We start from the raw sequence: 23,173 nt of genomic DNA on the forward strand, positions 1-23,173 counted from the left end.
CAAAGACTCTAATGTCTTATAATTCAAGAAACGTCCTAAAAATCCTAGAAACATCCTAAAGTCCAAGAATCATCCTAAAATCCTAGAAATGTTCCAAAATGCTAAAAACATTCTCAAGTCAGAAAAACATCCCAAAATCCTAAAAAATTCTGAAAATCCTAGAAATGTCCTGAAATACTAAAAATGTCCTCATGTCTGAGAAATGTCCTGAAGTTCTGGACACTCCTAAAATCCTAGAAATGTCCTAAAATCCCAGAAATATCCTAAAATCCTAGAAATGTTCTAAAATCCTAGAAACATATATGGGCAAGTTCAGTCTTCCTACTTTAATGACAACAAGCACTCAAACAGAGAATTTTTCGGGATTAAAGACGCTTATGTTTGGCGTTAGTGGGGCAGGTGGAGCATTTGGGCGGGGAATGCAATGCTCTTGCGCATGGCTATAACCGGCCATGCTAAAACATACAGAATATTTAGTAATCCCTAATTGGCAGAAATACATTAAATTATAATATTAAATGTATGCGATGGCTTGAAACACAGCTGCATTCATTTGCCATGGTGGCCCAGGGCAAAAAGGAGCAGATGGGCCTCTATAATAACCCCCCTTTTTGCATCTCCCTGTGCAGCCTGTGCAGTTTTTCTATACTGGAATGTTGCCTTACCCAAGAATAGCTGTGTAGCAATTTTGAGCAAACACATGCATTGAAAAAAATGCATTATATAAGCACAAACCTGAAACAATGGGTCTCGTGCAGCAACATTTTCTTAAATGTTCTCTTAGTTTTCAGTTAATAGAAAAAAAGATTAGTCCAGATGCATCATGTGTTTTTTTCATGTTTTTAAAATGATCTTTTTTTAGACCTGCTAACATACAATGTGAACAGAAACAAATTGTGAACAGGACAATACACATACTACTGAAGCATTTAAAGAATAAATCTAAAAACAGCACCAAACAGAAAAGGACAATAAAAGCAAAACATATGTAATGTAACAGTACTACTTGCTAATTTCTGGGCTTTGTCTCGTAAAGTTGCTCATTTGCTTCTCCCCATGTTTTTAAAACAGAAAATAAACAAATTTGGTTGTAGGGGTTAACTATTAAAAGTGAAAGTACCCGATGCAGAAAAATTTAAATTAATATGGTCTGAAAACTAAATTTTGACACAGATAACTTCCTCGCCACAATACCACAAAATTAGGAGATACAATAGGAGCACTCAAAGTCTCTTATCATGTCAGTTTTTATTGTATTTTGTGGTTCATACCCTCTAACTAAAATGTTAGTGTGCTAGTGTGCCTGGATCTTCTGGGGCCCGAGGGCAGTTCATCACCTTATCTGAAAACCTCAAACTGTTACATTTTTTTCCTGCTATCTTAACAGTATCTAACCATCAAGATAGTTTTGGATTTTGCAGTGCTCAAAACATTTGAAAAATTCATCATCAAATTTTTCTTTTTACAAGCAATGTTCTGGTTACTCTGGATTGTCCACAGGCCTGTAAATAGGTTTCTTTGGCTTTGTACTAAATTCTCAGTGAAAACTGCTGCCAGTAATTGTACCTACTCAAGTATGTGGTTGGGTCTCTACATGCTCCCACTACAGGGTATCCATAACTCTTATTTTCTGTTTTTTGAATGACAAAAAGTGTATCATCTCATTACTGCAGAGCTGTCAGAAAATAAAATTTTTACATTTTTTTAATTCACTTGTTTCCTTAGCTATGTAATTTCCACTTAAATGTTAAAAATATTTTCTCAAACACATTGTCTGATCAAATAAGACATGCCTCAAATGTATAGTTTAACTAAACCAATAAAATCTGTTGCTTATGAAACCGTGACTTAAGTATTATTTTATGTGGGTATGGGATATAACATATTTATTTATGAAACATAAAACAGGTCATCTGTGCAGATCATTGTGTATGCAGATTTATAAAGATAAAGTAAAACCATAACACGTTTTTCATTTAATTGTAAAAAGACTTTTATTACATTCTTAAATCCACATATTTTATCACCATTGTGCAATAACACTTTACTGTGTTAAAACCTCTTGGGCTTTATATCCATAACATATCATAAATTATTTTTTTATTAAAATCTATATTGATTTAATAATAATAATAATCTTAAAATAGAGTGAACATATCATAAACAGAAAGGATCATGACAAAAAGAGAAACTTTTAGGGAGACATCTTTAAAAACGCTCTTTAAAAAATAGAATTACATCTCTCCAAGACAAAAAGGACACTAAACTGATGAGAAAAAAAAAAAACAAAAAACAGTACACAAAGGGATAAAAATTAAGAAACAAAAGATCACAACAAAACCAACACAGGATTCAGAGATTATAATCCATCTTTTAGATTTATTTTTCTATATTTAATTTTTTTAATATCCTATTTCATCTATATGACTCAAACTCAAAGAAAAACAAATCTTGCAATAATGATATTAGACAGGGGTAAAATCTTTGATACTTCTGAAATCAAACATTCACAAGAACATGTACTGTACACAGTGATCAAGGTTTTAAGGTCTTCTATGTTGGTGCAAGGTGTCTTGCTAGCTAGACTGACTGCAGACACTGTAGGACAGAGAGCCCAGCTATCTCCCTGAGTAACGCTAAACGGAAATGTAAGTGCAGATCTTTAGTGCTGCCACCTGGACAGCTTTTAGGCCTTTATACTGAGACTTTTCAAATCAGCTCGTCTTAACATTCTCCTCACACAAAGTATTGCACTTTGTCACAATCTATAAGTGTCATCTGGCTGTGTCAGCTGAGAGCTGACCTGTGTAGTGGTTGACTGTGCATTTGGTTCATTAGAATCTAGATAACGTTATTTGTCGTGCTGCGAGGTTAAAGGTCCAGTGTGTAATATTCAGGGGATTTAGTGGCATCTAGTAGTGAGGACTGCATATCGTAATCAGTTGAAACTTCTCCCAGTTAGAATTCCTTCAGTGTTCATTGTTTAGGACGATGGCCATGTGAAAAACCCAGAAAATGTGAATGGCCCTATCTAGAGCTGGTGTTTGGTTTGTCTGCTCTGGGCTACTGTAGAAACATGGCATTGCAACATATATGATATATAAATGGTTAATTCTAAGGTTACGAAAACACAATTGTAATTTTCGGATGATTATGAACTACAGACAACACTTATTATATTCCTTTTCTGCCAAAATATCCCCTAAATCCCACACACTGGACTTCTGACTGAGCTGGAGTGCTTCTGAAAATAATAAGTGTAATACACGACAACAAAGGCCCAACATACTGAGAACAATGGGAAAAGACACTATTGCACAATCCCACCATGCCACTGTCATACGTACCCAGAAGAGGGTAGTACCCCTTCACACTATGCGCGATAATATATGGCGAATGGCACTGGCCCAGCAGTGCAAAGCGAACCTGGCTGACAGGTTAGAGCCAGACATCGAAAAAAATGTCATATGATTGTCTTTAAATGCTTTAAGTTAAAAACAGCATCGATTACAACTATTCTTCTCTAGTAGCTTCTTTAGGACGCTGGTAGAAATCCAATATGTCCCCCAACTTTGAGGAAAAAAGGTTTCATCTGGACACACCCTGTGTCTCCAGAGACTTTCCTTCAGATAGATCTGTATCTAAGTAGGGCTTCCTGGACCTGGAGGCATGAAATGCTCTCAAATGACAGAAAAACAGTCAGAGATCCTCTGCATAAGTAGATCCAGCAGTTCACTTTGTTTTTTGTCTTCTGTCCAGTTTTAAGAGCATAATAATGTTTTGTAAGATTGTTTTTAGTCATCAAATTTTGCCATTAATGTTATATATATTTCTGAAGCTCTAGTATGAATGCTAAAATACTAACTCAGGGGGGTAGCTGATGGCTCTGTCAACCCTTTGCTGTGCCATGTAGTGTTTGAAGAGGGTGAGGTAGTCAGGGGAGTGGGGGAAAGGGAACAGAGGATCTAATTCTCTGATCAGAAACACGTTGGCTTCCTGCGATAGCGCAGTCTGCCTCGATAAGCAGTGAGAGTCGGCGAAGACAGAGAATCGCCTCTAACTGATGTCAAAGCTTAAATAACACCATCACCCACATGTCCACTGTCCGTTCTTTGCCCTTTATCCATACGTGGAAACATGCTTAACTGTCACATTTCCTTCTTTGCTTCCAAAGTTTTTCCAAAACCGCTGGTTGAGGCGGTGCTGGAGGGGCGATGGCACTCTTCTGCAGAGGGGGGCTGAGGTGTGACAGTTCCAGATGCACCTCCATGAGAGCACCAAGCCCCACAATTGTCAGCTGCCCAGCACCTTGTTCACACAGCTTCTCTATCGTTGGAAGGTGTATCTAGCATTTCTGACTGGTTTTTACATACATTTCACAGATGGCAGTCTGAGTGCGAACCCGTAAAATCTTGCGTCAAGAGTTCATTTTGGATTCTAACAAGGACTCATAAGTGCTAATTAGATTTACTTTTTCAGAAACAACAACCTTTCCATCCCAGAACCCCAAAGTTTGGGCAGGCAGTATCTGTTTGAGAGACCTGAGCACAAGCACAACCCCCTCCTTCTCACTCGGGATGTATTTGTGACTCTTATCTGACACGGTTATATAGGTGTTATTATATATAATATATATATATAAAAAGGAGCATCTGAAAATACTTTCAAAACACCTCTGCGATTCTCTCACTCTCTAAGTGGCATTTTCAAAGGGAAAAGGTATAAGGGCTGAGGTCACTGATTGCATTAAAAAAAAAAGAGAGAGCTCACTTACATCAGTGTCTGTGGGTGTGCTAGTAAAAATACCTAGAAAGAATCTAAGTGCTATATTTTTTGTGCTCTGTGTGCAAGAGTCTGTAGGTGCACGCTGGGCAGACTGAGTGCTTGCCCTCGATTCACACAGTTTTTTTTTAAAAAAAACCCTGTCTGTTTGTGACTTTGATCATGGTCCCTTTAAACAGTTTGTTCATACGTTACAAAACTGAAAAAATATGGGTGCTACCAAAATATTGAATCAAACTATAAAACTGTGGCTGGACTGAGAAGTGAAACAGGCATCATAACTGCAAAACCTCCACAAAGAGAGCGAGGATTTTAAGTATGTACATTCTACATCGAGCCTAGGGCTGTGCTGAACGGTAAAGGGAAAAAGGGGGTACATTCAAAAATAGCTTACAGGAACTGTGAGAACGGTGAAAGTCAAATTCAGCTTTATGAGACGTTTAAGGTCTTCTCATAGAAAAATAGAGAATACAAATGACGTCGGCTACTCTTTTATAAGTCCCTAAAAAAAGAGGTAACATGCACTGAGTACCCAGCAGCAGCTGCTGTAGTGTTAGCCGAATGGACTTGCTGGCAGGGCAGTGTGAGCTACTCCGCACGACTGGGAGCTCATAGGTGAGAGGAGTGTGTCCTAAAGTGTAGCGTGCAGGATTGTCATTGAACTGCTGGTTGGTTTTGCCTCAGCTGGTTGCCATATTTTTATCTCCCTCCCCTCCCTACACCTCAATGTCTCTATTTGAATCCTGCTATTTAGCTACACGGTGCTAGCCCTCTGTGGAGTCTGGGAAGGTGATTTCACTGCCAAAAACCTCCCTATACAAAGGGGGAAAGGTATACGCTGTCTCAGGGTGGACCAGGCGGAAAAACTCCAGTTTGTCGATGTGAAGGTTGCAAATGGACTTCATGATGGGAAGCTTAGACACCATCTAGAAGGGAAATAAAGAAAAAGGGAAAAAAGAAAAATACAAATTAAAACATTTTATTAAAACAGGCTGGGTTTTTTTTCAACAAACTGGCACAGTAATGCAGCTGGTTTTGTACCTTAGCTAGCTTCTCATCTGATGCTCCCTCTTTTTGTAGGCAGCGCTGCAGAGCCACGTAGACTTTCTCCTGCAACTTCTGAATCTTCTGAACATCTGTCAGCCAGGGTCGGTCTGAGGGAAATAAGATTGACAAGATGATTTTATGAGTGTTGTCCTGTTGCCTGCTTTGAAACTGCACCTGGTGAGGGTTATGATGCAAAAGTCTAGGAGATGAATACAAAGTGCTTTGTGTTGTACGGATTAACTTGAACTGCTTACTTTATGTGACTGCTGATCATTGTTCAAAGCACATCCTAACATTTTAGATTGATTTCCTCCAAAGCAGCTGTTGGTTTCACAACAAATGAAAATTGGTTTGCAGAGACATGGAATTTGTCTATGAGTGATCCATCAGAATAACTTTTTTAAATGTCAGTTATAATAATATTGCATGGTAATGCTGTTGTCAGTGGGGACCCTTATGACTCTTCAATATTTAACAGCAGGCGGCTGTTGTAGCGACAAGCTCATTGTTTGAACTCATTCATTTTCTACTGTAATGAACTGAAGTCAATGGCTGCAAAGTAGGAATGTAAGAAACTGAATATTATCATTTGGAAAATGACCAACAGTAAAGTCAATTATAAGAACTTTGCAGCTTTTGCATGCAAAAGCATGGACACTACCAGTTAGAGAGTTTCACATTGATACTAAGTCAATATGCAGTTTGTGCCAGTAGTAATGTAGGTGTATCATTTTTTTCCCCTTTATTTTTAGGATCTCTGAATATGATGCACAGACTGAGTTGGTTGAAGTGTATATACGTATGATTTGAAGACTTTATTTTGCTTATCTTTTTTTTTTAATGTGTATATATAGATGGATAATGCAGTCATTGTCTTTTTAACAAAATCCTAAAAAAGCTAAAGGAGTAAAATTCCATTTGTCACAAAGGTCTTTAATTTATAATGAATTGCATGCATAATAATCCTGTCATTTCTTAAACTTGTGTAACTAATAGTGGCAAAATTCTGTAAAATAAACAAATTTGAAAGTGGAGTAAAGATGTTTCATAAAATTAAAGACGCCACCCTCTGTTATGATGTAACTCTGTGATAAAGGAAATTAACACTACTTTTGTTGTCCATTGGCATCAAATGCACTGATTCAGATGCTGTGTGTCAAACTTGTGCAGCATTTGGTAAACATTCTGTTTACTGTCTTCAAATGACTGTACAGGCCACAAGCTCAGTGGCCTTTCTAGATTTATCTCACTCGTTAATATGAGTGTAAATAATACAGTGAGCATAAATCCATTATAATGTCACCTGGTGAGAGCAGCACAGCAGCACTGAAGAGAGCCATCTCCTCCTCTGACATCTGTATACGGCTCAGGCTTTTAGCCAAGTCGAACACTGCATTCACAAGGTCGTCACAGCCTAGACGGCAGGATTAGAAAAGTAAAGTTATCATAAAGGCAGAAACGAATAGCTGTGATGATTTTGACAGATGAAACATACAAATTTGATTGAAGAGAGAGAGTGAGGGAGAATGCTGACTAACCAAGAGCTTTGAAAAGATGAGCAGTTGCAAACTTTCCATCAAAGAGCATTGTATTATTGATGGGGTTGTAGGCCCGACACATACGGATCAGAAGAACATCCATGCAGCCTGTGTACACACACACACATACAAAGAAAAGACATGGAAGAATTATTAGTTACTTATAAAAACTTCTATATAGTTCAGAATCAGAATCAGTTTACAAGGAATTTCTTTAGTGTATGAATGGATAACATGGTAAAGGAAAATTCAATTAAAAATAAAAGCAAGTATTGGAATAAAATCAAGAAACAAATATAAAAGAGGTAAAAGACAATAAAAACATATCAAAAAATACTAGAAGATATGTACAATATATTCTAGTAAAAGTGAGGGGCACACCAACACACTAAGGCAGTTATCTGTGGCGCCATCTTGACCTCAAGTCGCTGTGCGAGTTGTAAAAGAGGAAAACGAGCATGCATATTTAAAAATCCTTTTGATTTATCTGATTAGACTGTGTTTACTAGCCACGCACAAAAACTAAATGGCTGCAATCCCTCATCTTTAATACTAAAATTCTCTTAGAATAAAATGAAAAAGTTTTATAATTTGTGCTGCTACAAAAATTATGAAGAAGACCTTGAATTTCTTTAAGAAATGTTTGTAAAATCTTCTAAAACTTCTTGTTAACCTGCATTTACCCACAAACTCCTACATATAACTTGGCTTACTCCACCCTTTCGGTGATACTTTGGCAAATATGTAGGTGTGAACACATTTCACACTTTTTAAACACGATCAATTTGTCTAAACAAACACCTTGCGAGTGCTTCATCCTCGTGAAATGAGAATAGTTTGGCTTCCACTCAAAGCTATTCGTCTATTGTTTTGAATAATTTACTGTTGTCATTGTCACCAAAAACCAAACATCAATTTAAAATTACCAACACCTGATGAAACAGCTCACACAAAGGCCTCAATGAATTATGAGCACATGAATGACCTGAGAACGCAGCGTGATTAAAACAAAAGGCCAGCTGTTCTTCAGAAGCACCTTTTGAGGTCACTCTGCTTGCATGTGATATTTGAACTCTGTGAAGTCATCTCCCACTTGAGGGTAATGCACTGTTCTTATAACGGCTGTCTTTGACGCAGCTAAAAGTAATAAAAATTCACACTGCAGGCTACCTGTCTTTCTGAGGGAACATATCTTGTAAAATCAGCTCCTGACTGTTATGAAACACAAAGTGAAGAACTTTAGCCTGCATGATGTGTATGCTGGTGTCATGCACTGACCTGCTTTGAGGAGGATAATCTGATCGTTCTGACAGAGATCCATGAAGCCAGAAATGCGCTTGGCAAACTCTACACATACTGGATTGCATTGGTGATGTGAATGGCACATTGTTGCCACATCACCTCAGCTGACTAAAAGAGAAAGTGGAGACAGAGAGGCTTTTATGACAACTGAAATACATGACAGACATCCCACAAGTTGTATTTCACTATTCTGCGCTGACTCTGTGCTTATCTGGACTCTAACTGAGTGACTTCCCCCAAAGACGTCCTGACCTAAAGCATGTCTGATTATATTTGCTGCATCTCCCTTAAAGCTATGTCCCACAACCTTGACTGCTGAGACAAAAAGCCCAGCGGGAGGTGTATGATAAAAATGTTTGGGCTCGCAAACCTTAATGTAAGAATCAACTATGGTGATAAGAAGGTAACACTTTAATTTGTTTTATATAACTTTCTTTTAAAAGTTTTTACAGTTGATTTTTGTGCAAGGTTTAAAAACTGCAGACACTCCTCTGTGAACTCAGAGCATGATGCGCCAAACTATAGTGATGTTATATCATGTTTTACTTTAGACTTAAACTATACAGAACAGTTCACAATATAGCTAATTTGAGAACCAATCATTCAAGCTGATATGCACTATTTGTATGTTTACCTAAGAAAAGTATTGCACCAGAATGTCTAAAATGTAATCATGATCCAGTAATTTGTATATAACCCACAGAAACAGGAAAGCTGTGGTTATGTGACCAAAGCGCTTATGGAGGTAAAAAATTAAGTAGTATAAAAAGTGAACGTTATGTAAGGACTTAGTCTGGGGAGCCAGATTGGTCAAAAAGAGCACAGGACTTTCCCCTATGAGACCAGTACTGTTGTTCCATGCAAAACCAAAGGAACTGTGAGTTATTTTTGGGTATGTCATCACCGTGACTGTTACTAAGCCTAACCTATGTACTTTACTTGCCTTAACCTAAACTTATGGAACTTCACACGTATATCACAGTACGTACCATGATGACGACCAACCATGTTTTTTTGTCCAAATCTAACATACTTAACTTTACCTGCCTAAACCCAACTGATGTAACTTTACTTTCCTTAACCTAACCTACTTAACTTACCAAAACCTGACCTACATAATTTTACCTTTACTTAGTAATGTGACCATGCCATCTGTGGGACGCTAATTCCTTAGATATCATACGAACCGCTGAATATACATTTTCTAAGATATCATACAAACTGTTGAATGAGGAAACATTGCATATATATTATGTAAATATATATATATATACCTTGGTCTGGTATGAGCGTGTCTCTTCCGGACTATACAAGGTCCAAGCCATTCTCTTCAGCTCCTCTGTGCTGTACTGGCTCGTCTCAATGTGGGACTTCAGCACAGTCTGAGTTATGCGCTCTAAACAGAGGAAAAGTTTTTGCAATGAGTTTCATGTTGTTTTTGAGACAGCTTGAACAAACACACAACCACGTGTTTGATGCCGTAGCTTAAGCACTGCAGGATTTGTACTGACCTATCTCAAGCAGGGAGCAGCCCTCAGGCAGCGGGTTGAGGATAGCATGTGAGAAGAGTCCAGAGTCATGCAACAGCTGGTACTCATGCTTGATGCCGTGGTTGCCGTCTGCAAAGTCCAAGTTGGTCTGTTCTGGTGAGCTCTGAGAGGACGAGCTGCTGCCTCCACTGCCGCCCAGCATGTCCAGGTTACAGTACTCCCCACCTCCATCCTCTGGGGTCAGTGGCAAGTCAAAAAGCAGACCTTCTGGCAGCGTGGTGATGTCGTCCAAATCGCTGAGCGCGGCGCTGGAGCCTCTCCTGTAGGTGCGGCTGTGGTCGGCCAAGTCGCCATTCTCCTCGTTAACACTGAGCCCTGCACATTCCTGGGACTGTTGGTGCTTCTGGACCTCTGCGTACAGGCTGTCGCGCTGTTTTTTGGACATTCTGCCAAACTTGACGGCTGCAGCAGGAAGATATAGCGATAAAAATTAAACATTCAGGAAGGTATGGTCTAGGTCAAACAAGGATAACATGACTCATTCAATGTATGAGGTGGAAATTGAGTCAATTAAATATAGATTGAGTGGCTGAACTCACCATCACGGCTCATGCCCAGAGCAAGACACTTCTGCAACCTGCAGTGCTGACAACGGTTACGGTTGGTCCGGTCAATTAGACAATTCCTCTGTCGTGAGCATGAGTACATAGCATTGTTCTGCTGGCTGCGGCGGAAGAAACCCTACAGGCGAAAAGACAAACGCAATGTGAGTATCAAAGCCAAAATGCTTTGATTATTCTTACCAGAACTGTTCTAACAAATCTTTGAAGCTACTTTTACCACTTTAAGTACTGATGAGAAGAATGGCTGATTGCTCACCTTGCAGCCCTCACAGGTGATGACACCATAGTGAATCCCTGATGATTTGTCCCCACAGATTTTACACGGAATAACCTCTATTTGAGCTGGAGAGACAAAGATGAATGAGAAAAAAAGTCAGTAAAATAGTAAAAAAAAACAAAAAAAAAAACTTAAATCCAAGCTACACACCTCAAAATGTAGAACAGTTACATTTTACAGTTAGTTACCTGGAAACAAATGGACATGGACTAAATACTAATTGCTATCATTACACTGTGTATGTCTTTCATATGACACAATGACCTAGATCTTAGTCACTAATTAGTCAATCCACAGAAAATCAGTCAACAACAATTTAGATCAATTAATCGTTCAAATAATTTTTCAAGCAAAGTTGCCTCCTTTCCATTTGTTCCTTATCACTGAATATTTCTGAATTTTTTACTATTAGCTGACATTTTGTAGACAAGACAACTCATCCATTAATCGAGAAAATAACTGGCAGATTGATCACTAAATAAGAATAACTGCCGCAGCCCTTCAGTGATACACAGCCTATAAGGGCTGTATGATATGAGGAAAATTTATGATACATGATAGCATTGTTGAATGCCATATTAACAATACTACTTGTGATAAATTAACAGATATTAAACTTAGTTCTGCCTTTCTGCTGCTTTAGTATACTGCTAAAGTACAAGTTGCTTGTTGCTGGAAAAAAAAGAAGAATAAAAATAAAGACAATTTTCCAACATCCTTTAAACATTCTGAATCTTTTGAAATTGAACATTGAACTAAACACAAAATGCACAAATGACAAAAGAATGATAGTTACATTTTAAAGTGTGTTTTTTTAGGGGTATTCTCAAAAAACACTTTGCAATGTGTTTATAATGCAAGTTTCGATTACAGTGAAGATAGAATATGAGATATTGTGCAGCCCTAACAGCATGTGAGGAGATTTTATCTATTTTAGTTGTTGCACACTTGGCAACTACATAAACATACTTAGAAGACCCAAACCACAGGTATGGAACAAGTAAACATATCTTTCGTTACCATGCAGGAGCACTGCGATACAAAGAAGTTTCATTTTCTTTTTAAGGCGTTTCATGCTTACTGTCAATACAACACAGCAGTCATATCAAATAAAGTGAGCAGCCCATGATAACTCAATATTTACTCAAAGACAATCCTGTTTTTTTGTTTTTTATTTTAACTCAAACTGAACTCAAACAAGACAACCACCACATTGCATGCGACTTTTTGTGGTGCAAATCGAATCACTTGACTTTCTACGTTATTTATGGACATTCAAATATTGTTTGTGCACTGCTAGGTTTGCAACGACGTTAAGTAGATCACACAGTGGATCCTGTGATTGACTACGTACACTGTATATATTATACACCTTGACTTCGTTGTGGAAGCCTGAGCCTTCTTACTCAGGAACAGTCTGTTCTTTTCATTATGTTGTTTATCTAAGTAGCTGGGCCTCCTCAAGCCCAGAATAGCAGGTCAATTGCATTAGCTGAGGCCCGGGGTTATAAAGTTTCACAGCTCTCTCTCGCTCTCTCTCGCTCTCTTCCTCTCTATGTCGCTCCTCCTCCGGTATGAGCAAAATGTTAGCAGGTTGACAAAGGCATACTGCTCTGCTGAACCCTTCAAGGCCTACAATTGTAACCCACAAACGGACTGCAACTGACTGTTACTGTGTAGACTGCGTGCAAGATTTGATTTGGCTCGGGCAGCAGGGTGTGCCAAAAATCTCTAAACCACTTTTGTTGGGTCACAGAGGGTATTAGGTAACCTGTAAGTCGCAGCAACAGCTTTAACTGGCCATCACAGCTCTTCAGAAAATTGCAGTTTTTTGAAAGGGTCTTTGATAAACTACTCACGACCAATCACATGAGTCACTCTGCGTGGGGAAGGATGTGCGTCACGCAAAGAGGCAAAGCAAAAGAGGTTAGTGACTGACATTACTTTGAAAATCTTAACTTAAGTAAAAAGTCATTCAATATTTTCTGCCCACAAAGACTTTCTGTGCAGTGCAAGTGACTGTTTCTGTTTGGTAGCACTTCTACTGGCCAACGCAACTGAAGGATATAAATAAATAAAGGGTAATGGAAAAAAATCCCTTTCTATTGCTCCCTTTATCGCTCCCCCTCCAGAGCCTCACCCCCGCCCTTCAGCCTGTTATATAACTGCCGTCTGGCCGCATTCCACGAACACACTCATTCAAAGGTGGTTGTCTTAGCAACCGTGCGGAGATCCTCCCTCACCCTCCTGCGCTATCATTGGCTGCTGAGTGAGCGGCTTTGTCTGTGAGTCGCTGCCTCACCTGCCAGTCAGCTGAGCTGCACCGTCAGGCCCAGAGAGCAGGAGCTGCTCCACTGACACAGTTTCTCATTCAGCAAAAGGGGGAGGCACCTGCGGTGGCAGCCTCACAAGGACCACAGTCTGGTTTCTTACAGGTTTTAAGGTGGAACCAAATCCTACTCAGTCTTTAAATTAATGAGCAGGCGAAGTCCTGCTTTTAGTTTGGAAGCAAAACAATGTAAGTTTGATTACAGAAAGATGGATTACCAGTTGAAACCGGCACAGACAAACTACCCCCTTTTAAAATGTGTGCAACATCTGGAAATAACTCCTAAAACATCTATACAGTGAGCTGCAGCAGGGGCGACACACACAGCTAATAGTAGCTCTCTGCTTGTTGCAGCATGTCAAGTATTTGAGTGAAATTTCAGCTGTGTTTGAGCTACACCATAAATCTATTTTTACTCTGGCGCAGTTGGCTGCCCAGAGATTCCTTCTGCCGTTCTGGTCTATTGGCAAATAAATGTTGCATAAATCACAACTCAGCACAGAAATGTGCACTGTTTGGTGTAAATAACAGCATCTAGAGCAGTTTTTAGGGTGATCTCTGACGGATAAAACAATCAACTGTGTAATATTTCGCTATCTTGTATGGCAGCACAGGCCTGAACAACAGATTCTTTATTCTCATCAGAGTTTATTAAAGGCATTTCCGTGAATCTTGGTTTTAAGACAGTGTGCTACACAAACAAGATAAACACTCAGTGTATTAAAATGCTTTTGGCATTTCATACAAGCAAAACAATAATCTCTGTTTTAGAAAAAAAAATAATGAAAGCTGAATTTTTTGAAATTACATTGTTAAGTTTTTACGTTTAAATGGAGCTTAAACCTTAGCATCTTTTTTCACAGTGGAGGTAACACTGAGAACTCAATCTCTACATCTGGTGATTCAAAAGTCAACTTTTGTGTCAGTGTGTCAGTGTCTCTTTGGTCAGTTTTACAGCATCTGTGCTGTAAAACCTCTGGGGGACTTTGCTCTCTCATCCCACCTAATCAAACACAGTCCAAGGTCCTATTTACCTTGCACTCTGCATTTACCTGAGATACTGTATACTTAACCTACATTCTAAGGGGCTGAGGGGCCTCTATAGGAACAACAGCATATATGATGTATTGTGGAACACGATGTGCCAAGAGAGAGGGCTTGCACAGTCAAAGTGGGCAGTTTTTTTCCGAAAGAAAAAAATCCAGTAAAGTCCTCTGCCTGTCTTCTCTCTTTCTACATACAGTGTCTCCTAAGTCAGTTCCTCCACTACCACGTGTTTTGTATAGCCTACAGCCACTGTATGTGAACAGTAATGACTGCTTTTTCTTTTCTCCTTCTCCTGCTGACCTACCTAGAAACGCAGATGGTATAATATTGCCTGACACTAACCCCAGACTCTTTAAAAATGCACTGCAGGTTAAGGTAATTACTCAGCAGATGCGACAGAAGTGGAATGAGAGGTACTGGTGTACACCCGAGTCCATCGCACAGGCCTGCATCATGCATCGCTTTTAACTGGAGCTTTTGCGGTTGAGTTTTTAGAGCAGAAGAGTAACACTGAATAGCAACATACTAATCTAAAAAGCAGCAAAAGGTGGAACATTTGAGATTTTTTCTCTTTCCTTGTGTCTGTAACTTTTCTGTTAATCCTTCTGTGATGAAGTCAGCATAATGTCAGGGGCATAATTACTTTCCTGAAAGTTTTGAGGACAAGAATATGAAATGTATTCACATCTGGACACATCCTAAAAAGGAGTTCAGCAGTGCAGCTGTCAGCCCAACCAGTTGCAGATGCTAAAAAAGTTTTTATCCCCGACTTTAAGCTATTTTCACATTTTATACTTTACTTTCTTCTTGTTTTATGCTATGGATTACCCCAAAATAAACAATAAAAACATGTATACTGGTCAACTTGCACCTATGCTATTCTACATACTAACATATTTACCCCAGTTACTTATAGTACACAATCACATGCTAACCAACAATGCTCTGCCTGTCAAGAAACCCGGCTTCACACTCTGTGCCTCTGTCATCCCTCACATCTGATCAGAGGAGATAAAGTGCATTCACTTGATCGTGCTGTTTATGCAGCGCCGAGCCCAAAACCCAAGTGGGCCTCTGCAACACAAGCAAAACCAGACTGAGGAATTCAGTTCACAGCATGTAATTTTTGCATGCTGCTCCAAACCACAGGAACAAATTTAGGACTATACTGCAGCAATCGCAGTCGCCTTGAATTAAAGTCTCTTTACGTCTGTTAACATATCATCTTATCCTTGTGCATACTTGGAAGAAAAATACGGCCTATCAAAATGACTTAAGATACTGCAATATATATATATATATATATATATATATATATATTTTTTTTTTTTTCTTTTACATGTTATCATCGTGTACATTATGGTGCTGCAGAATTAACTGTGTCCATAAAATTCAATATATATAAAAAATTATAAATTTATATAAACAGAATTATCTCACAATTTGCTTCTGTACTAACATGCAGGGTAAAGAGTAAAAGCTTCAGATAAGGGGAAAGGAATCTTAGCATGCAGTTGTCAGAGAGAAAGGGCACCTTGACACATACTGTAGCTCAATGTGAACTTCCCCAAGGCTGCAACAGATAGCGTCTTTGAGGCTGAGCTCAGCACAGCAGCGGACCTGGAGAGCACAGAGCGCCCTTTCCTCTTTACTGCCTCCCTACCTTTGATCCTGGGCTCGCTGAGCTCCAACACTGTCATATAAGACCTCAGCTCTGCACATTAGTCCACTGGGACATAAAGAGTGCTTAGGTTTATTAGATCTTGTTGTATCATAAACCTACCAAACCTGTTTGTGCACCATTTACAAGAATAACTGAGGCAAACAAGTACAACAGCATTGTTTGCAATCATCAGGTGACTCAGGAATACTGCATCTGTTTATTTCTTGCAAAATTCATGCTTATGTGACATTGCGGATTATGTGGCATTTTCACAAAATCAGATTGCCAAACTGTGCTTGACTGGACTGACAAATACTCAGGTTGATGTAAGTAACCTTAGCTGACAAAGGAAACTAAGCTTAACTGAATCCTGCTGTGCTTGATGGTTACATGTGGGCTTGCTGTGCTCATATCCTGCTTGTCGCAGCGGTGCATGGCTTTGTGATCACAACTCCACAGAACAACTGTAACCTGTTGGAGCTTATTATAAGTGAAAACAAATAAAAAATATATTTAGAGATATTTGTTTTTAGATTTAATACATAAATTCAGTGATATTGGCCTATTTTATGTTTGTGTTTGTTGTTTTAAATGTGCATTGAGTCATGTCAAAGGTGTTTTTGTTACTTTTTCAGAAGCAATAATGTTTATCTCATCTTATCTTACTATAAACCTTTGTCACATGGTATCAAAGTTACTTTATTGTAAGAAAAACAAACAGTAGCATGCATCTTGCATGTTTCATTAAAGTCCGGCTCTTGCTGTACAGCTTATATCATTTATCATTATCAACATTGTCTCATCAGTTATGACGACAGTACATGGCCCTCCACCCCCAGGCGCACGCACACGCACACACGCGCACACACACACACACACACACACACACACTGTAATCCTCAATGACAGAACTAGGTCAATGGAGCACCTCCTCTCTCTCTCTCTCTATCTCGTACCTCCTCCTCACATTGGTCGCCATACTGCTGACGCTAAAAACAAAAACACTATGCCCGATAAACTAACTGTAACAATAAAACACAGTTCAACACATCATCGGTGCTTCCTGGTGCATTAAAACATCACTAAAGATAAAAATAACTGAAGAATAATAAAATTCTAAAAGTCATAGTTGGATCATATAAAAGCGTTAGAAAAAGTACATAGAAACACACTAAATGGGGAAAAAGGAGAGAAAACTAAGAAAAAGGGGACTACTTATTCACCGTAAACAACCTCTGCCAACAGATTTTCGCTCGGTTTGACAGCCTCTGAATCACTCCGCTCACTCCCTCCCTCCCCTCTCTCTTACATAACCAGAGTCACCGGTCAAATAAAGTAATAGCGCATAACTGCTCTTGTCAAAGGCAAAACTGGATAAATGCACAAAACCCTTATAGTTTATACAATAAACTACACGGTCTATTTTTTTTCACATTTGCAAACATAAATTTATCTGCTATAATTAAATCATCCCAAAATGTGCGTATTTAGCTTAAACATTGAGACAACAACTTTTAAGGTCCTTAAAGTGACAATTTTACATTCAGACTAGTGACAGGTTTTTATTTCCGACTGTGATGTAATCTGGTGTTTATTCCTGCGCGAGCCTGCAGCCTACGCACTTTGGACTCTGTCTCAAAGCTTCATCGCACTAAATCCAAAAATGATTTACAATCAACAAACTTATCCGGCTGTTAAAAATATACATTTTAACAAAGTTAAACAAACTCACCTCTCATGTCGGCGGTGATGTCTTGCCAACTCTTCAACTCATGCAACTCCAGGTGGAAATGAGGGCAAGAAACACAGAGAGCAACGCGCACTTATTCGCTCCAAACCGGAGCAGCTGAAAACTGTCACAACAGCAAATCCTCATATGGATATATTTTTTTTTACCTTTTATCTCACGCAGCCGAGTTTAAAATAAATTAAAGCAACGGTGTGTTTAAGTTATTTACTTTCTGTCCGCTCCGCGCAGTCTCTGTTGTCTTGTTGTGATAAAACACCTACACGGTAATGAAGCTGCAACTAGCTCCTCGTCTCCTCGCGCAGCTCTGTCCTCCTGCTCTGCGGCTCGCTGTAACCTAGTTTCGGCGCGTGGACTACACATGATCCTCACCCCGCGGTCCGCCCGCCTCGTGCCCCGTGATCAGACGCGCGCGCGCCACCCTCCGCGCGCTTTAAGGAGGTTCTCGCGTGCGTGGGAAAGTGTGGCAGTGTGTCAGTTCAGACCGACAGTCAAACAGCGTGGGAACTACTTAATAACGAGCGCGCAGTTTTATTTCCGTGTAGATCATTTTCCTGTAATAAGCAGCAGTAACGTTTTATTTTTCTGTCACATTATTCCTAATTAAATGGAAGTATAATAGGCCTGCTTTTAAGATTATAGATAAATAAGTCTCAGTGAAAACCTCAATATATAGGCTTATACATTATTGGACTGGGTATTTTAAAACATAGCCTACTTAATGGGCCATATGGGTGCTTTTGCATGTTTTTAAACACTTGAAAACAACACCAGAAACCAGCTCACAGCCTAAATAAAGCTTTCTTTTATTTTCTGTTAGTCAGGTCACTATGTCATGATAATGCTAGTGAAAGTACATAAGTTACTTTGGCAAAAGCTGCTAATTAAGAAAGCTTCTGAGAACTGATTTAAGCACATGTACTTTATACTGTGCAATGACTTAATCCACAATGCACTTTAAACCTGTCAGTTATTTATTGATATTTATGGCATCTTTCATGTTATCATTGTTATTATTTTTATCATTTATGCTTAGCGTTATCTGTCACTTTCATTTCATCATTATCTGTGGTTTTACCTTGTTTTTATCTTGTCTTAATGTTTTAAGTTTAGCTTTGTTTTAGTGTTTTATTTTATTTGTGTGACACAAACCCTGACAAAAGCCAAATGTGATTTTGTCGTTTATTTACAATGACAAAGTGTCTTATGTCAAAAAAAGAGCAAGATCTAAACACCATGTGATGTAATGGCCTATATTTGATGATTTATGCCTGCCACAAAGCATATTTTAGATTTTTGTTGTTGTTGCTTATATAGACCTATACTTTATTTAATCAGAAAGTCTCATTATGATCAAGATCTCATTTCCAAGTGAGACATGACTACAGAATAAATAAAATAAATAAGATAATGGGATAAACATAAAACTGTAGTGATGAAATAGCAAGGATAGAAAACACAAAGTGTTTCCATAGCTTCCTATGAACGGAAAATACAAAGTATGAACTCGTTTGGTTGTTTGGGTAGGCCTGAAAGACATGGAAACAGCCATACAACAATACCACACTTATAGCCAGTGATTCTACAAATAAAACAAACAGGGATTCTACATAGGACATTGTATGCAGTGAATTTGCTGTAGTACTTAAATTTTTCTGGTGAATTAATTAGCTACATCTACAGTGTTATTACAGAGAAGCTATTATGTCCTCAGTTCTCCTTTAGTTGGCTGCAACAATGCACCCTGAATTATATCACCGGATTAACAAACACTAATCTTGGTAGAGGAATTAAATGTGACCACAGGTTGTTTTGCTGTGTTTTGTTTCGTTTCCCTTTCCTGAAATGTTGCAATCCAGGGTACATTTGTGATTTTTTAAATCAGCGAGGAGGAAAGCTTTTAGTGTATTAAGATAAATTAAATGCAGTGCTTAATTAAATACAAGTGTTAGTAAGTAAGTGATAAAAATGTCTTCATGCAAAATGCTTCACATAGAAACAATAGTGTACACATGTATGTATGCATGGCCTGTATGTATGCATGTATGAATGCATGTACCGAATGTACTGTATGATGAATGTATGAGTGCATGCATGTACAGTATGTCTATCTTTGGTTTATTACAGTTCACTGAGTACATATTTTTTTCCAGTCCCTCACCTCTTGAAATGTGGGTGTGTATAAGATAAATAAAAGCAGAAACATCCTCTGACCACAAAACAATGCCAACCAACAAGACAAACAAGAGCCATTAGCGACAACACTGATGAAAAGAATTGATTTACGAGCGTGGGTAAGATGACGAGTGTATCATGTAACTCAGGCACAGTTATGAAATGAGGAGAAGAGAGAGATTATGGTAAGTAGGTTAGTGGAGCAACACAGAGCGTTCACACCCCTCCCTCTCCCGTCTTTCTGGTGTGCATGCGTGGTGAGTCTCCGCCTTGTTTTTCCATCTTTTTTTCCACAGTGGACGCTCTTGTCCCGAATCATATCAAGGCTCATACTTTTACAAACAGTCTCACAGCACCACCTATGCACACTTTGTGTCTCTCTATTGTTACTACATGCTTGCGTACAATCTTTTTTCCTATACTTTTCTATAGGTCCTGCCTTTCCCATTTATCTAATTACTTGAGTGAAAAAACATGCAAAGCAGTATTTGCTTCTTCCTGAATGCATATTTTCAAAATACAATGCTGGGAAAAGTGCAGTAAGTGTGTTTAGGTTTATTATATTCTCTGGTTGTAAACTTCCTTTTCCTCCCATTTAGGTGGTTTTGTCAGTCTGATGGTTTCCTTCCTGATCCTCATCTGCCATCTTTCTCGGGTTATATTATGTCCCTCTGTCGCCACGGCGCAGCCACACATCCATCCGGTGTTCGCCTGCAACGTCACTGACCCCCTGACCCTGAATCTTATGTAACCATGGCAATACCCAAATTAGAACATGGAGCATGGAAAGAAGGAGGCGCTTAGGGCTTCGAATACAGCCATGTAGTGCCCAACCAGCTTTCCAGATTAAGGCAGATGGAATGAACGCGCCTGCTGCTCCTGTGTGTTTGTGCACTCTATGTGCATGTGTGTGTGCACTGTGTGTGTGTGTGCACTCTGTGTGTTTGTTACACCAGAAACTCGAGAAGAAATCAAACACCTCTTAAACAGGTGGTGATGGTGGTGGTCACACTGTCAAAAGTGTTTTCTGCACGTTCAAAACTGCTGCGCGCAAATGCAATGACAATTTCATAGCTCAAGCTGGCCTCTGCCCCACGGCGCATAAAGCCCAGTATACTGAGAGGATTATTTTAGGATCCAGGCTCTGGCTTCCATAATCCTCTCTCCTCTCCTCTCCTTCATCCTGCTAAATCCCCTCCCTTCTCCCCTTTCAAATGCCCACTAATCTCTCTCCCTCCGTCCCTCCGTGTGGCTGTAATCTGGTTGTACCTATCTTTCACCTGCACCAGGTTCACATCAATAGGTCAGTGTGCCAAACTGCAGGGTGCATCGTTCTCTTCCTCCTGTCGTCTTTAATCGTCCGCCTCTCCTTCACAGCCTGAAGGATGACCCGACATGAAGGCCACGCGGACAATATTTCAAAACTTAAGTCACAAATATAACTTGTCATGATGACTGAGAGTTCATTCCTCACCTTGGAAACAGCAGTTGACACAATAATCTCACCACAAGGTCTAAAACTGTTTCGGAGCGCTTAATTGTATCACATGATCTTTCGAAGCAGAGGAAGTTGCCCAGTTGTCATTGTTCCCCCTGGAGCTGTTCTCCTGATAGACAGTAAAATTCTTCATGACAAGATGTAAATTAATGTTAAAGTCAACGTGCAACATTCTCACAAACAACATACTGATGTTTACCATCTCAATTTATTCTGTTAGCATTAGCTTAACACAAAGTAAAGCTGAGGCTGATGGGAGTATTATTAGTGTAAGATTAGATCTATTTTGTGAAGTTTTATTTTATTTTATCTTATATTATTCTCTGATTTATTTAGATGAATATGTTAATTTCATTAATGCAAAATTCATATATTGTTTCAAGTTGCTCTTGCTTTCAGTCAAAATAGGGAACTATTTAATACGATGCACCCTCTGCGGCGTGATATATCAGAGATGCTTCGTGTGTATTGAGTGTGTTGAGTGAAGTTGAGTTGTTGTCCTACACTGACAGTTGTTAGGGTGATTTAACCTTTAAACTTAAGGCTGGAAGACGGCAGCCTTGCATTAGTTTCTGCAGGTATTCAGCACAGACTTTATAAAAATAATGGATGTTGCAAGTGTGATGTCACCCACTGATTTGTTGACTTGCGTTTTGAAGCCTCGAATTTGGCATTTTTGCCATCAACTTCTTGGATTTTTGGAGCCAGAATTGACCCCATTGATGTTTGCACAAAAAGCAGCTTCTGAGTCTTAAAAATGAAACCAAGCCTCTTGAGGCTGGCTACATAACAGATTCAATCGCCATAGAAACCCAACTTAAAAACAGAAATGTAAATATTTACAGTGCTTCCACATTACAAGTCACATTCACCCATTCACACACGCATTCATGCACTGCTGGCTGAGGCTACTGTACAACGTGCCACCTGCTACTCATTTTTTTATCCATTCATACACGTTCATACACTGACTGAACATCCATCAAGAGCAATTTGGGGGTTCATTATCTTGTCTAAGCATACTTTGACATGCTGACTGAAGGAGCCAGGGATCAAACCAACAACCTTTTGACGTAAACACCTAATTCTGTTTATGCAAAACCCGAATATGCTGGCTGGAATACTTGGGTTTATATAAAAGAAACTGGAATGGATACAGGAAATAGGAAAAACTCTATTTCTCTGTAATCATGTAAACACAATATCTGAATTATGCAGGTTATAACAGGTTATTCATGTCCATTTAATCACACTCAGATTTTGGATTCTTCTTTCACTTTGGAGTTACATGGAGTAAGTAACTGATACACAAATTATCATTTTGTGGGTGAAGTGGTGCTCCTTTAAGTGGTTTTGTAGTTAATGCTCTCACTGAGGATAACCTTTAAACTGAAACGGCACTAATGCCGTTTCAATATTCTGCAGCCCACCAAAAACCTCATCAGTTATGGTGTTATGCTGTTGGCAAGGTGAACAAGATGTGATGTGGGTAGCATTAGCTAATGAGCTAAACAAACGTAGCTAGCTGCAGTGCCCTTTAGTTCACTTCTGACTCGGTATTTGTCCTCCGTCAGCTGCTGCTGATACTAGATATGGCTGAATTTATTACCCTCAGGTGCACATCAGCTTCACATCCTGTCGTCGGGAGTCACGCT

At 39.1% G+C, this 23,173-nt stretch overlaps 1 protein-coding gene across 1 annotated transcript; it reads right to left on the reverse strand.

The window, feature by feature from the left end:
• Positions 1-5,006: 5,006 nt before the first annotated feature.
• Positions 5,007-18,186, reverse strand: rorca (RAR-related orphan receptor C a). The gene is given in 11 exon segments (XM_042483868.1): positions 5,007-5,708; positions 5,824-5,936; positions 7,133-7,243; positions 7,368-7,475; positions 8,646-8,720; positions 8,723-8,777; positions 9,944-10,065; positions 10,181-10,621; positions 10,759-10,900; positions 11,039-11,124; positions 17,831-18,186. Coding segments are annotated over 11 exon segments (1,422 nt in total). The 5' UTR covers positions 17,838-18,186; the 3' UTR covers positions 5,007-5,546.
• Positions 18,187-23,173: the final 4,987 nt, after the last annotated feature.

Source organism: Plectropomus leopardus, chromosome 3, assembly GCF_008729295.1.
Source record: "Plectropomus leopardus isolate mb chromosome 3, YSFRI_Pleo_2.0, whole genome shotgun sequence".
Taxonomy (NCBI): Eukaryota; Metazoa; Chordata; class Actinopteri; order Perciformes; family Serranidae; genus Plectropomus; species Plectropomus leopardus.